General features: G+C 42.2%; 2 protein-coding genes across 12 annotated transcripts in view; one reads left to right on the plus strand and one right to left on the minus strand.

The window, feature by feature from the left end:
• Nucleotides 1–12,930, plus strand: part of LOC133656159 (breakpoint cluster region protein-like) — a 590,239-nt gene that overhangs the window by 390,627 nt on the left and 186,682 nt on the right. The gene's annotated exons all lie outside the window — the stretch shown is intronic.
• The window catches only part of LOC133656158 (transcription factor TFIIIB component B'' homolog), an 86,892-nt gene that overhangs the window by 58,358 nt on the left and 15,604 nt on the right, over nt 1–12,930 (minus strand). For 9 of the 11 annotated variants that reach the window (XR_009827112.1, XR_009827113.1, XR_009827111.1 and 6 more), the window contains exons 10-24: nt 11,877–12,020; nt 11,585–11,806; nt 11,455–11,518; nt 11,180–11,381; nt 10,905–11,020; nt 8,409–8,706; nt 8,136–8,267; nt 7,858–7,894; nt 7,497–7,598; nt 2,136–7,416; nt 1,929–2,050; nt 1,752–1,849; nt 1,570–1,633; nt 1,340–1,484; nt 1,167–1,251 (exon numbers count right to left, since the gene is read on the minus strand). Coding sequence is in view for 8 of the 11 variants with exons in the window: in XM_062057053.1 (XP_061913037.1) it covers nt 1,167–1,251; nt 1,340–1,484; nt 1,570–1,633; nt 1,752–1,849; nt 1,929–2,050; nt 2,136–7,416; nt 7,497–7,598; nt 7,858–7,894; nt 8,136–8,267; nt 8,409–8,706; nt 10,905–11,020; nt 11,180–11,381; nt 11,455–11,518; nt 11,585–11,806; nt 11,877–12,020 (7,112 nt within the window). In the remaining 3 variants the exon portion in view is untranslated. The remainder of the gene's footprint in view (nt 1–1,166; nt 1,252–1,339; nt 1,485–1,569; nt 1,634–1,751; nt 1,850–1,928; nt 2,051–2,135; nt 7,417–7,496; nt 7,599–7,857; nt 7,895–8,135; nt 8,268–8,408; nt 8,707–10,904; nt 11,021–11,179; nt 11,382–11,454; nt 11,519–11,584; nt 11,807–11,876; nt 12,021–12,930) is intronic. The other 2 variants (XM_062057048.1, XM_062057050.1) reach the window with 2 other exon arrangements.

A 12,930-nucleotide genomic window follows, 5' to 3' on the forward strand; every position in this document is an offset into this window, starting at 1 on the left:
TACCTAGTGGGGAACTACCGTTTAAAGCAGGGGTGTCCAAAAAACTAAAAATTAAAGAATGCGGTGGCCATTTTTATACAAAATGTGGACTTGTCAGACCACAGAACACTTTGCCACTTTGCATCAGTCCATCTTAGATGAGCGCGGGCCAGGCGGCGTTTCCGGGTGTTGTTGATAAATGGCTTTGGCTTTGCATAGCAGAGTTTTAACTTGCACTTACAGATGTAGCGACAAACTGTAGTTACTGACAGTGGTTTTCTGACGTGTTCCTGAGCCCATGTGGTGATATCCTTTACACACCGATGTCGCCACAAATATTCAAGGACACAATATTAGCTTTTTTGTTCTTTATTGTAGTAACATGTTTGGTAACATTTTGGAGAGCGAATGCATCGACAATTAAGCGGGCTGGTGGTGTTGTGTGTGGATAAAAAATAAGATTGTTGAGCCATTACCTGCTTGTTATGTTGGTTTGATATATATTTAGAATGTATAGACATAATAGGGTCTTCAAAGTGAGCATATTTTTATGTAAAATATGGACTTTTGTCTAGGCTAGAACCAAATAATCACGTTTACATTGTTTCTTATGAGGAACTCTGCTTCACTACACAAAGGTTTCGGGTGGCGGACATAAATCAAGGTTTCACTTTATTAATATAAATTATTTGTTTACTTTCAACGCAAAAATCTCTAGATCAACTTCATATATATCAGTCGATTATAATTATTTTTTTTTTTGTCAAAGAAAACTGTTTTATTTATAAGGCGAACACACAAAATAATGCAATATTTTCCCTATAAAAGTAGAATATTTGATGTGTTTGTAATTCATACCAACATTGATTTTGTTACATTAGTTTTTCTTTTGAGCAATGACAGCTTTAAAGTAAATAAAACTGTTATTTGAGTCAACATCGCAACATGTTCTCATTATATTGCACCTGTTTGCTCTTCTATTCCACTTGTTTTTTGTTTTTTTTTAAAATAGTATTTTTAAAAAGCGCCACAGGCTGTAAAAAAAAAATATTAGTTGTGTATTGCACTTTGGACACCCCTGGTTTAATCGATGTTGAGGAAAGATGTCTTTCAAAATCTAAATGCCATGTTGCCATTGTAGTGTTATTATTACAATCCATTGAACGATATGCTATTCTGTGCATTACCATGGTGGTTGCCGTCTCTTCTGTGGACACGAGGACATCAGGCGTGGAACCATCTGGCCCTGCTATCACATTCTCCACAGCAAGACTGGAGTGCGGGGGTTGGACAAAAAGGGGCGGCCATTGAAGACCAAGAATACTGGATACTGAAGACAAAGCCGATTTAAGGCACTGACCTTTGCTGCATTGACTGATTTGGGTCACAGATGAAAGGAGGCAGCTGGGCGGTGGGGTTCAACACCTCCTCGATGGTGTCAACTGGGATCTCAGTCAGGGATAGGATGAAAAACGGTTCGTCGGGATCCGAGGGTACTGACATTACTGAGGTGGGAGAAGACACATTGCTGGTCAACGTGTTGATTGAAGCGCACACGCAGCATAGCAACATTAGAACTAAATGACCAACCGTCTTGAAGTATTGAGAGACTTGCAAAAGTCTGCTCCTGTCCAGTGCTTGACGAGGATTCATCCTACGATTGTCGGGGACAGAAACAAACCTTTAATTCGTGAAGACCAAATGTCACAAGAACCAGCTGGGCAGGTGTGACCCAAAAACACATGCAAAACTGCACTTTTACACTCCCTTACCTGGGTGGTACACTCCATTGCCGATAGCCCAATAGCACCCTCTACTGGCTGCACGGGCTCAGGCAAGATCTCTTGAGAACCAGGCGCTCTGACAGCATCTAGGGGCAACAATTGAAGAATTTGAAGAATGAAGGAAAACATTCCAAAACAAGGGTTCATAGTCTTGACTATTAAAACCTGAATCTGCTTTGGCTGCCACTAGTCGGGCCTGCCGACCACTTTTTCCAAGGTTGGGTTTGGGTTTAACAAGTCTGCTTCTTCTAGTTGTTGCGGTTTTTGGCAACAGCGGATCGTTAGCGCTTTGAATGTAAGGTAAAAGGAAAAACATAAGTCAGCAGACAGTCGTGTTGATAACCTATCCTGCAATAAAAATATTGAGCTTACCTTTGAAGGGGCTGTGTCTCTGTCATCATTTGGTTGGTTTGTACAGTTTTAGAATGTTCCGGGACAGTATCTTGACGAAGCAGCTGTGTGTTTGAGGGGGCAGCAGCAATATTTTGGTCATCAGATTTCAAGTAGGTCCTATCCTCCTTTTTGTCCTGACAAGGAGCATTGTAGCCTTCTTCTTTGCTCTTTTCTTCAGTTTCCCCGACAACTTTCTCATCAATTTCTAAACATGGGCTTGCACTCTTTTTTTCTACAACTTGACAATCTGAGGTTATATTAAAGGATTCACCACCATCTTTTGACTGCGATGTTGAGCGTATCGCTCTAGCGGGGAACCTCAAAGCGGGTTTGACTTTGGGGAGGCATTGCTGTCTTTGATCTGTTCCTGTAGTGTGTTTTGGTGCCTCTGAGTCAGCGTCCTCGTTTTTATCTCTGGACGATGACAAGTCTTCTGTAGGCTGATATGCAAGGCATATTTCCAATGGCAAAGTGACACTTTGACTCGTCTCAGAGGTTAATGGTGATTCAGCTTCAACGCTTCGGTCGTGAGAAGATTCACACTTTAAATCGGATTTTGAGTCTTTTTCCAAATGGTTGCTAACTTTGTGAATTGTAGACTTGTTTGCATTAGCTCCAACTCCAACTTGACATTCTGGGATTATATCTGATGGTACCACATTATTAGAAGAACTCTGAGTTACTTCTGCATTAAACCTCACGGTCTCATTTGCAGCTCCAAATATTGCTTCTTTGACTCCTGTGTTTTCTTTTCTCGCATCCACCACTGGTAAACTAGACTCTTCCTGGTAAGCAAGTTCAACTGCCTTCTTCTCCTGACTAGAAGTCAGTTCCTCTCTAGGTACCAGACTGGTGCTAGAATCCATGGATGGTGTCACAACTGAATCTTTTGGGCTTGGTTTCTCTGGGGAGAAAGTACCAGTTGGTTGTGTTTCTACTTTAGCTGTGATTTTGCCAGTGCATTCCAGATTTGTAGACATAATTGTTTCTTTTGTGATTTGAGGTTTAGACCGTGCACTTTTTGATATCTGTGAAAGGTTTGGTTTTGGTTTGACCCTTTGGAATCGACTCCTCTTGGTGGGCTGAAATTGCGGGGGTTCGCTAGAGCTCTGACATTCATTAACCTCTGGCAAGGTGTCATGACCTCCACTTTCTTGGATTGAACACGTATTTGACTCCTGAGCTAACCGTTCTGTGACTGCATCACCAGATGCTGCCGCTTTATGAGGACCAAATTCAATATTTTCGCCATCTGTGGGTTTTGGCTCACTGCTGAGCTGATTAGAAAGTCCAGTACTTGTCTTCACCGCACTAGACAGTTCCTCTTTAGATACCTGAATAGTGCTAAAGTTCATGGCTGTTGTAACAAATGATGCAGAATCAGCACTTGGACTTGCTTCCTCAGGAAGGAAGTTACTTGTTGTCGTCCAAGTTGATTCCAGTTTTGAAGACTGACTTGTCTCATTTGTGGCTTGAGGTTTAGACCGTGCACTTTTTGATATGTGTGAAAGATTTGGTTTTGGTTTGAATCGGTGGAATCGATTCTTTCTAAAGGGTTGAGATGACTGGAGTTCGCTAGAGTTCTGACCTTCAACTACCTCTGGCATGGAGTCATTATTACATTCTTGTACCAAAGGCATGCTTGACTCTTGAGCTAGTTGTTCTGTGACTGCATCATCAGATGCTGCCTCTTTATTTGGACTACATTCAACCTTTTTCTTTTCAGCATCCATGGGTTTTGGTTCACTACTGAGCTGATTAGCAAGTCTTGTACTTGTATTCTTCATCCCACGAGAAGCCAGTTCCTCTGTAGGTACCCGATTAGAGCTCAAGTTCATGGTTGTTGTCACTGATGAAGCAGAATTGGCACTTGGACTTGTTTTCTCTGGAGAGAAGATACAAGTTGGCTGTGGTTCTACCTTACTTGTTGTCGTCCAAGTTGATTCCAGCTTTGAAGATTGACTAGTCTCTTCTATGACTTGAGGTTCAGACCGTGTTCTTTTTGATATCTGTGTAAGGTTTGGTTTTGGTTTGACTCGTTGAAATCGATTTATTTTTAAAAGTGGAGATGACTGGAGTTCGCTAGAGTTCTGACCTTCATGTACCTCTGGCATTGAATCTTTAAATCCACCTTTTTGGATCAAAGGCATGCTTGACTTTTGAGCTAGTGGTTCTGTGACTGCATCATCAGATGCTGCCTCTTTGTTTGCACCATATTCAATCTCTTCAGCATCTGTGGATTTTGGTTCACTACTGAGCTGATCATCACATCCAGTACTTGTCTCTATCTCACTAAAAGTCAGTTCTTCTGTAGGTACCAGATTAGAGCTGAGGTTCATGGTTGTTAACACAGATGAAGCAGAACTGGCACATTGACTTGTTTCCTCAGGAGAGAATGTACACGTTGGCTGTGGTTTTACCATACTTGTTGGCGCCGAAGTTGATTCCAGCTTTGAAGAATCACTAGTTTCCTTTGTGGCTTGAGGTTTAGACCGTGCACTTTTTGATATCTGTGAAAGGTTTGGTTTTGGTTTGACTCGGTGGAATCGATTCCTCTTAAAGGGTGGAGATGACTGGAGTTCTCTACAGTCCAGACCTTCATATGCCTCTGGCATGTTGTCATTAAATCCACCTTTTTGGTTCAAAGGCATGCTAGACTCTTGAGCTGGTGGTTCTGTGGCTGCATCATCAGCTGCTGCCTCTTTATTTGAACCAAATTCAATCTGTTCAGCATCTGTGGATTTTGTTTCAATATTGAGCTGTTCATCATTTCCAGTACTTTTCACTATCTCACCAGAAGCCAGTTCTTCTGTAGGTACCAGATTAGAGCTGACGTCCATGGTTGTTGTCACAGATGAAGTAGAATTGGCACTTGGACTTGTTTTTGTAGCAGAGAAGGTACAAGTTGGCTGTGGTTTTACCATACTTGTTGTCGTCCAAGTTGATTCCAGCTTTGAAGAATCACTAGTCTCGCTTGTGGTTTGAGGTTTAGAACGTGCACTTTTTGATATCTGTGAAAGGTTTGGTTTTGGTTTGACTATGCGTAATCGATTCCTCTTAAAGGGTGGAGATGACTGGAGTTCGCTAGAGTCCTGACCTTCATGTGCCTCTGGCATGTTGTCATTAAATCCGCCTTTTTGGATCAAAGGCATGCTAGACTCTTGAACTAGTGGTTCTGTGACTGCATCATCAGCTGCTGCCTCTTCATTTGAACCAAATTCAATCTGTTCAGCATCTGTGGATTTTGTTTCAATATTGAGCTGTTCATAATGTTCAGTACTTGTCACTATCTCACCAGAAGTGAGTTCTTCTGGAGGTACCAGATTAGGGCCGACGTCCATGGTTGTTGTCACAGATGAAGCAGAATTGGCACTTGGACTTGTTTTCGTAGGAGAGAAGGTACAAGTTGGCTGCGGTTTTACCATACTTGTTGTCGTCCAAGTTGATTCCAGCTTTGAAGAATCACTAGTCTCTTTTGTGGTTTGAGGTTTAGAACGTGCACTTTTTGATATCTGTGAAAGGTTTGGTTTTGGTTTGACTCGGTGGAATTGAGTCCTCTTAAAGGGTGGAGATGACTGGAGTTCTCTAGAGTCCAGACCTTCATGTACCTCTATCATGGCGCCATTATCTTCACCTTTTTGGATCAAATGCATGTTTGACTCTTGAGTTAGTGGTTCTGTGACTGCATCATCAAATGCTGCCGCTTCATTTGGACTACATTCAACCTTTTTCTTTTCAGCATCCGTGGGTTTTGATTCACTACTGAGTTGATTAGCAAGTCCTGTACATGTATTCTTCATTACACTAGAAGCCAGTTCCTCTACAAGATTAGAGCTCAAACTCATGGTTGTTGTCTCAGATGAAGAAGAATTGGCACTTGGACTGATTTTCTTAGGAGAAAAAGTACAAGTTGGCTGTGGTTCTACCTTACTTGTTGTGATCCTGGTGGGTCGAGATGACAGGTGTTCACTAGAGTTCTGATCTTCATGTACAACTGGTATGGCAACATAATCGCTATCTGACTCTTGAGCTAGTGTTTCTGTGACTGCAGCATCAGATGCTGCACTTTCACTTGTTTCAGCATTTGTACACTTGGCATCCATTTCAAAAGTCTGTTTTTTAGAAGATTGACTACATTTTGCTATCTCACTAGAAGCTACTTCCTCTACAAGATTAGAGCTCAAACTCATGGTTGTTGTCTCCGATGAAGAAGAATTGGCACTTGGACTGATTTTCTTAGGAGAGAAAGTACAAGTTGGCTGTGGTTCTACCTTACTTGTTGTGATCCTGGTGGGTCGAGTTGACGGGTGTTCGCTAGAGTTCTGATCTTCATGTACAACTGGTATGGCAACATAATCACTATCTGACTCTTGAGCTAGTGTTTCTGTGACTGCAGCATCAGATGCTGCACTTTCACTTGTTTCAGCATTTGTACACTTGGCATCCATTTCAAAAGTCTGTTTTTTAGAAGATTGACTACATTTTGCTATCTCACTAGAAGCTACTTCCTCTACCAGATTAGAGCTCAAACTCATGGTTGTTGTCTCCGATGAAGAAGAATTGGCACTTGGACTGATTTTCTTAGGAGAGAAAGTACAAGTTGGCTGTGGTTCTACCTTACTTGTTGTGATCCTGGTGGGTCGAGATGACGGGGGTTCGCTAGAGTTCTGATCTTCATGTACAACTGGTATGGCAACATAATCGCTACCTGCCTCTTGAGCTAGTGTTTCTGTGACTGCAGCATCAAATGCTGTGCTTTCACTTGTTTCAGCATTTGTAGACTTGGCATCCATTTCAAAAGTCTGTTTTTCAGAAGATTGACTACATTTTGCTATCTTTGAGGACGGTTCTTCAGAGAAGTCTTTCGACAGGTCAGGAGCAACACTATCGCTCTCCATGGTTGACCCTTGTGAAGATGTTTCTGGTTGAGTTCTGGAATGTGCAGCTCTTGAGGCCTTGGCCAAGTTAGGTTTTGGTTTAACCTTGGGTGAGCGAGCTATTCTGGTCCGTGTGTTTGATTGCAACGGTCGGGTTAAGTCATGATCTGAAACGTGTCTCTGTTCACAGCATGTCTCCTCACCAATGTGAGGTGAGGACTCTGTGTTTGTTGGCCCAACAGGTGCAGTTTCAAATGCATCCGTGACTTCCTGGTCTGAAGGTACAGACATAATTGGTGTGAAGGTGTTTTCTTCAATGAACTCCGCAACAATTTCCTCTTCCAAACGTCTACTTGTTTCATTTCCACTGTCCGACGGTACGCCTGCAATTAAACACAAGAGTAAGACCTAAAGTAGCAACACATTGCTTCTTCGGAGAGTGTTAATGTGACGGATATTTAACCTGTGATTTGACCTTGCATGGTGTCTGAATGCGAGGGATGAGAGACATTGCCGATAGCCAGCAGGGTTTGAGCAGCCTCATTGTAGCTCTCCACCTCTGACACTGATGGCAACAACGTAATATTTTCAACAGAGCCGTGTTTAGAGTGAGTATGGCCAACTTTGTTTCAGTCTTTGTCTCTAACATGGCACCCTGGAGTCACGTGAGGGGGTTTAGGCCAATCTCCGATTGGTCAAAAGCCCCTCACGTGACTACCTGGCGCCATGCTGGGGACCAACGTTAAAACCAAGTTGGCCATACTCTCTCTATTCAACATTTGTGTTTGAAAGTAAACAAAAACAAAAAAACATTCTCTACCTACCTCCAGCGTGCTCAGAAGAAAGTAAGTCTATGACATCCTGAAAGACAAACAAACCATCCCATGGTTGGCAAACAGGAAGCATACATTTGGCTAGAAATGGATCATAACACAAACTATTAAACACTGAAACTAAATGACACTGGATGAAATTAAAGCAAAACATCAACGACAGATGCGGGAAATAAAATAAAACTATGAAAGTGTGTTGTCGCCGCTAGCCATAATTAGATGAAGAGGTATTTAGTTTGGTGTGATACCCTTAAGCAGTTGACACTTACGACCAGAAGGTCCAGCTGATGCGCAGAAGTTTCTCTTGATCCGGTCTCAAATTGGGCCCGTTCGCACGACGAGTTGAGGCACAGTTCATCTTGGGACATGTCCAAGACAGACATATCCGCCAAGATATCAAGCTTCGCGGGACAATGGGAGAGGACGGAGGGGTGTGTGTGAGACATGAACTATGAAATGCATGCAAGACATAACTGATGCAAAAATGACAATAAAACACTCGATGGACAGGTCCAAAAAATAAAAATAAATAAAAAATGTACCTCCTCTACTGCTTCCTCGACCTGGCATATGACGGCGTGGGGGGAGCGCAGGCTGGCGGGCACAAACGCCTGAGTGCTGCCGTCACACCACAGCTCCTTCATTTCTTCATCCTCCAACTCCTGCCCATCCTCCTCCGCACTTGATTCGGATTGAGTCGCTCTCAGCATAACAAGTTTGGGCTTTTTCGACGACGGGGCAGCAGGCGGTGCCTTGGTTGTTCTGTCCCTCTTGGGGGCGGTCCGAGTGGAGGGCGCAGGGTAACTTAAGAGTGCAGTAGGTTTGGGGATCCTCCCGGATCTGCAAAACACAAACAAATCGAGAGCAGAGATTAATGCAGAGCGCATATAAGCGCTGTCCTAATGGAGGGGCTGCATTTTTTGGGGGTTGACATCTTCGGTACTGCCTCCTGTTTAGGGCTGCAAAGGGGTGGAAAGTTTCCGGAAGTTAAGCTCGGGAACTTTGGAAATATTAACCATTTTTTGATTATTCAAAGTTGGACACCGTCCATGGGAATTCATGGGAATTACAATAATGATATATTATTGGGCACTTGTCTATATGCTGCTGCATCATAGTGGCATTTTTGACGTGGCTCTTTGCACACTATTTGCAAATGTACACAGCTTTTCCGCCGACATTGGTGGGGGTGAAATGTCTCCACACATCAGATGGTGTTTGTGGCATTGTTCTGTTTGTATTTATTTATTCTTGTAAAACACTAATGCAATGCCACACACGGATATGAAGAGTCAGCTACACAATTGAAGTAGTCTTTAAAAATATTTTACTGATGGACAAATGAGTTGAAATAGACTAAATGAATAAATGAACAGTCAATCAGCATGCTAAGTCAAACTATAAGCTACATTCTTGTATGACAACAGAATGGCTAGCAGAACAGAAGGCAGAGGAAACTACACATTTTGATTTAGTATTCGCTAGTTGAACTTTACACATCACAAAAAAGGTAACTTCGGATCGCTAACGTTGTTAGCATAAATGAATGGGATTTAACAGAGAAAATTAGCATCACGGCTAACGGAGAAATATTTTCGGTTCGTTATGAGACTGTGGTGGTACATAAACCTAGCTAGCTAGAGATATTGGCCCCAAAATCATTTAACAAGTACAGGAACAGCTAGCTAGCTTGAGTGGAAGTCTGCTGGAGTAGTCTACAGTCATACAGTAACAAGCAATTACACCTCTACAGTGTTTCCCACACATTCATTTATTTGTGGCGGCCCGCTACGAAAGAATTACGTCCACAAATTAAAAAAAAATATTTTTTATTTTTTTTTAAATGTAAAATTAAAACAAAAAAAATATTTTTTTTTTTTTTTTTTTTTTTCCTCTCCAGCTTCTCAGGCAAATCATATAGTTGATGTAGATGCCCATATCGGCTGTTCAGATTTACTTTACAAAAGAGAAGTGTAGGATACTTCTCTTTTTGCCTTATTTGTATTTGACTTTATTAAATGTATTTATATTAGAAACACAACATGTGTATATAACAAAGGGTGCAAAGTCTGCAGGCAGTAGGAAACACATGGTTAAGTGTAGGGAGTAAAACTGATGGCAGTCTAAAGTTCAAGATTTTTGGAGCTGTTTGTTCAGTGGATCAGATGTTTGATGAAGCTCTGTGTCTATCTACCTCCACTACTGTTTTCTGTTTATTTGTTACTGACTGTGGCAGGACACCTCTGCCTCTGTTTCACTTTATGTTGCTGGTAAATAATATGGTTGTAGTAGTAGGCTAAAGTTAAATTATTTAGTATGCACTAATTAAAGGGGCAGAGCTTTATGAGACATTTTAGCTTTTATATTTTATAAGATATATTTTTTGTAAGAACCACAATTAATAAATATATTTCAGTGAATAACTTATTGTTCAAATCTGTATATAAATATGTACATAAAGTGTTGTAATTATATTGTAACATGATGGATGGATGGATGGATGTCTGTTTAAAACAAAACTGTTATTATTAATTAGTAAGTATACATTTTTTGAGCCTTTTTAGAGAAAATAATATCATTGTAGTAAATTATGCAAATTACTCGATGATGTCATGGTGACCACGCCCATAGCCACGCCCCCACCACCACAGGTTTCTTGGCAGTTTATGGGAAACACTGCTCTATTACACTTAAATACCATGGATCAAATATATTTACCCCAGTACCTGACTGGATGAAGTCCTTGGGCTCGAATACTAGTGTGGCCTCAATAGCCCTGCTGTAGTGTGTAGCATGCTGGGAATTATCTGTGCATGTGATGGAGGAATGCACAGTGTAGGGTTGAAATTCTACTAAATTAGCATTAAATCAGGTTGTTTTAGCTAATTATCATCTAGCATGTTGCATTCAATGTTTATTCCCATTAACTTCCCATTAATTCCCGTTAATTCCCATGGAAAGTTTCCAACTTTGAATATTCCCGGAATTTTGCAACCCTACTCCTGTTATTGGTATTTTTGAGAACTTTATACGTGTACCTGGTGGGTTTCGCAGGTTTAACGGCGTAATCTTCATCTCCAGAGTCTTCATCGCTACAGGAGTCATCAACATCATCATCGCTGGCTTCTCTTGAAGGTAATGCCTCTTTGTTGACCTAAAAAGGTACGCAGGACACTTTACTAAAGGAGAGCGGGAGGGGTTTTTGTCGTTATAAACAACTACACGAAAAAGACAAGTGCAAAATGCGATCTAACACTATCTTGGTGTTGGTGTCCGGCCACGGTGGACGACGAATAAAAATGGTAAAAGTCACCTGGTCTTTCAAGGTGTCATCCTTCACACTCTCGTCCTGTTTAGCGGATTCCCCGTCTCCATCTTCGGCTGCCGTGGTAGGAGAGGGAGGGAGCTTTTTACTGCACTTTCGGCCCACGGATTTAGCCGCGCTACCTCGCGGGAGCTTAGCGGGTTTGATCGTGGCTCCGTTGGATGCTTTTTCCGTCTCTGCACTTTCACACCTGGTTGTTTGGGAAAGGATGTTCGGATAAGAACTGATGGGAGGATGCACAATTTCAAGCAGAGCTTCCTTACACTCCCGAGTCAGGATGATCTTCAGGAAGGGCTGCTTCCGTGTCTTCGGGCACGCAGGCCTCATCTGAGGCGACATCAGTAAAACATTAAAGGCTGTGGAAGAAACCGGCAACGCTCTTTGCTGACTGACCTTCACCTTCTTTGCTACTCTTTTCACTCGTTTTACTTTTCTTCTTTGCCGGCTTTGCAGCAGAGGCGTCCACCTTACTTTTCAGTTTCTTCTTGACTTTAGAGGACAGGGTTCCTCCTTCGTTCTCTTTCTCTCCGTCCTCCGCCTCCGAGCATAAGAGGCTGTCCTCCTCCACCTCGTCTTCCTCCTCGCTGGCGCTGAGCTTGCCAGCAGCTTTCTTCCCTTTTAGGCAGAAAAAAGGAGTTCAGGCCCACCATGGATCATTAATTTACGCATCATGGGGTGCACTCACTCTTTCTGCCTTTTGACTTCCCCTGGCTCTTCTTGGGTGGGTTCTTCACCACGAGTGACTTGAGTTTCTTCCGGCTTTGCTGCACTTCCAGTATCTTCTCTAGCAGCTTGGAAAAATACTCAATGTCCAGTTTGCGTCTCTCTCCTGCCAAAGAAACACCAAGAGTGAACTTTCGGAATGCGTCTTCACAAACTTCAGCGGCGCCTCAACTTACAGGCTACAATTGTGCAGTACCTCAAAACACTCGCATTTCAATTCTGCCTCCCCCATTTAAATGAATTAAAGGCCTACTGAAATTTTTTTTTTTTATTTAAACGGGGATAGCAGATCCATTCTATGTGTCATACTTGTTCATTTCGCGATATTGCCATATTTTTGCTGAAAGGATTTAGTAGAGAACATCGACGATAAAGTTCGCAACTTTTGGTCGCTGATAAAAAAGCCTTGCCTGTACCGGAAGTAGCGTGACGTCACAGGTTGAAAGGCTCCTCACATTTCCCCATTGTTTACAATGCAGCGAGAGCGATTCGGACCGAGAAAGCGACGATTACCTTATTAATTTGAGCGAGGATGAAAGATTCGTGGATGAGGAACGTGAGAATGAAGGACTAGAGTGCAGTGCAGTACGTATCTTTTTTCACTCTGACCGTAACTTAGGTACAAGGGTTCATTGGATTCCACACTTTCCCCTTTTTCTATTGTGGATCACGGATTTGTATTTTAAACCACCTCGGATACTATATCCTCTTGAAAATGAGAGTCGAGAACGCGAAATGGACATTCACAGTGACTTTTATCTCCACGACAATACATCGGCGAAGCTCTTTAGCTACGGAGCTAACGTGATAGCATCGGGCATATAGAAACAAAATAAATAAACCCCTGACTGGAAGGATAGACAGAAGATCAACAATACTATTATACCATGGACATGTAACTACACGGTTAATGCTTTCCAGCCTGGCGAAGCTTAACAATGCTGTTGCTAACGACGCCATTGAAGCTAACTTAGCAACGGGACCTCACAGAGCTATGCTAAAAACATTAGCTATCC

Source organism: Entelurus aequoreus, linkage group LG08 (assembly GCF_033978785.1).
Source record: "Entelurus aequoreus isolate RoL-2023_Sb linkage group LG08, RoL_Eaeq_v1.1, whole genome shotgun sequence".
Classification (NCBI taxonomy): domain Eukaryota; kingdom Metazoa; phylum Chordata; class Actinopteri; order Syngnathiformes; family Syngnathidae; genus Entelurus; species Entelurus aequoreus.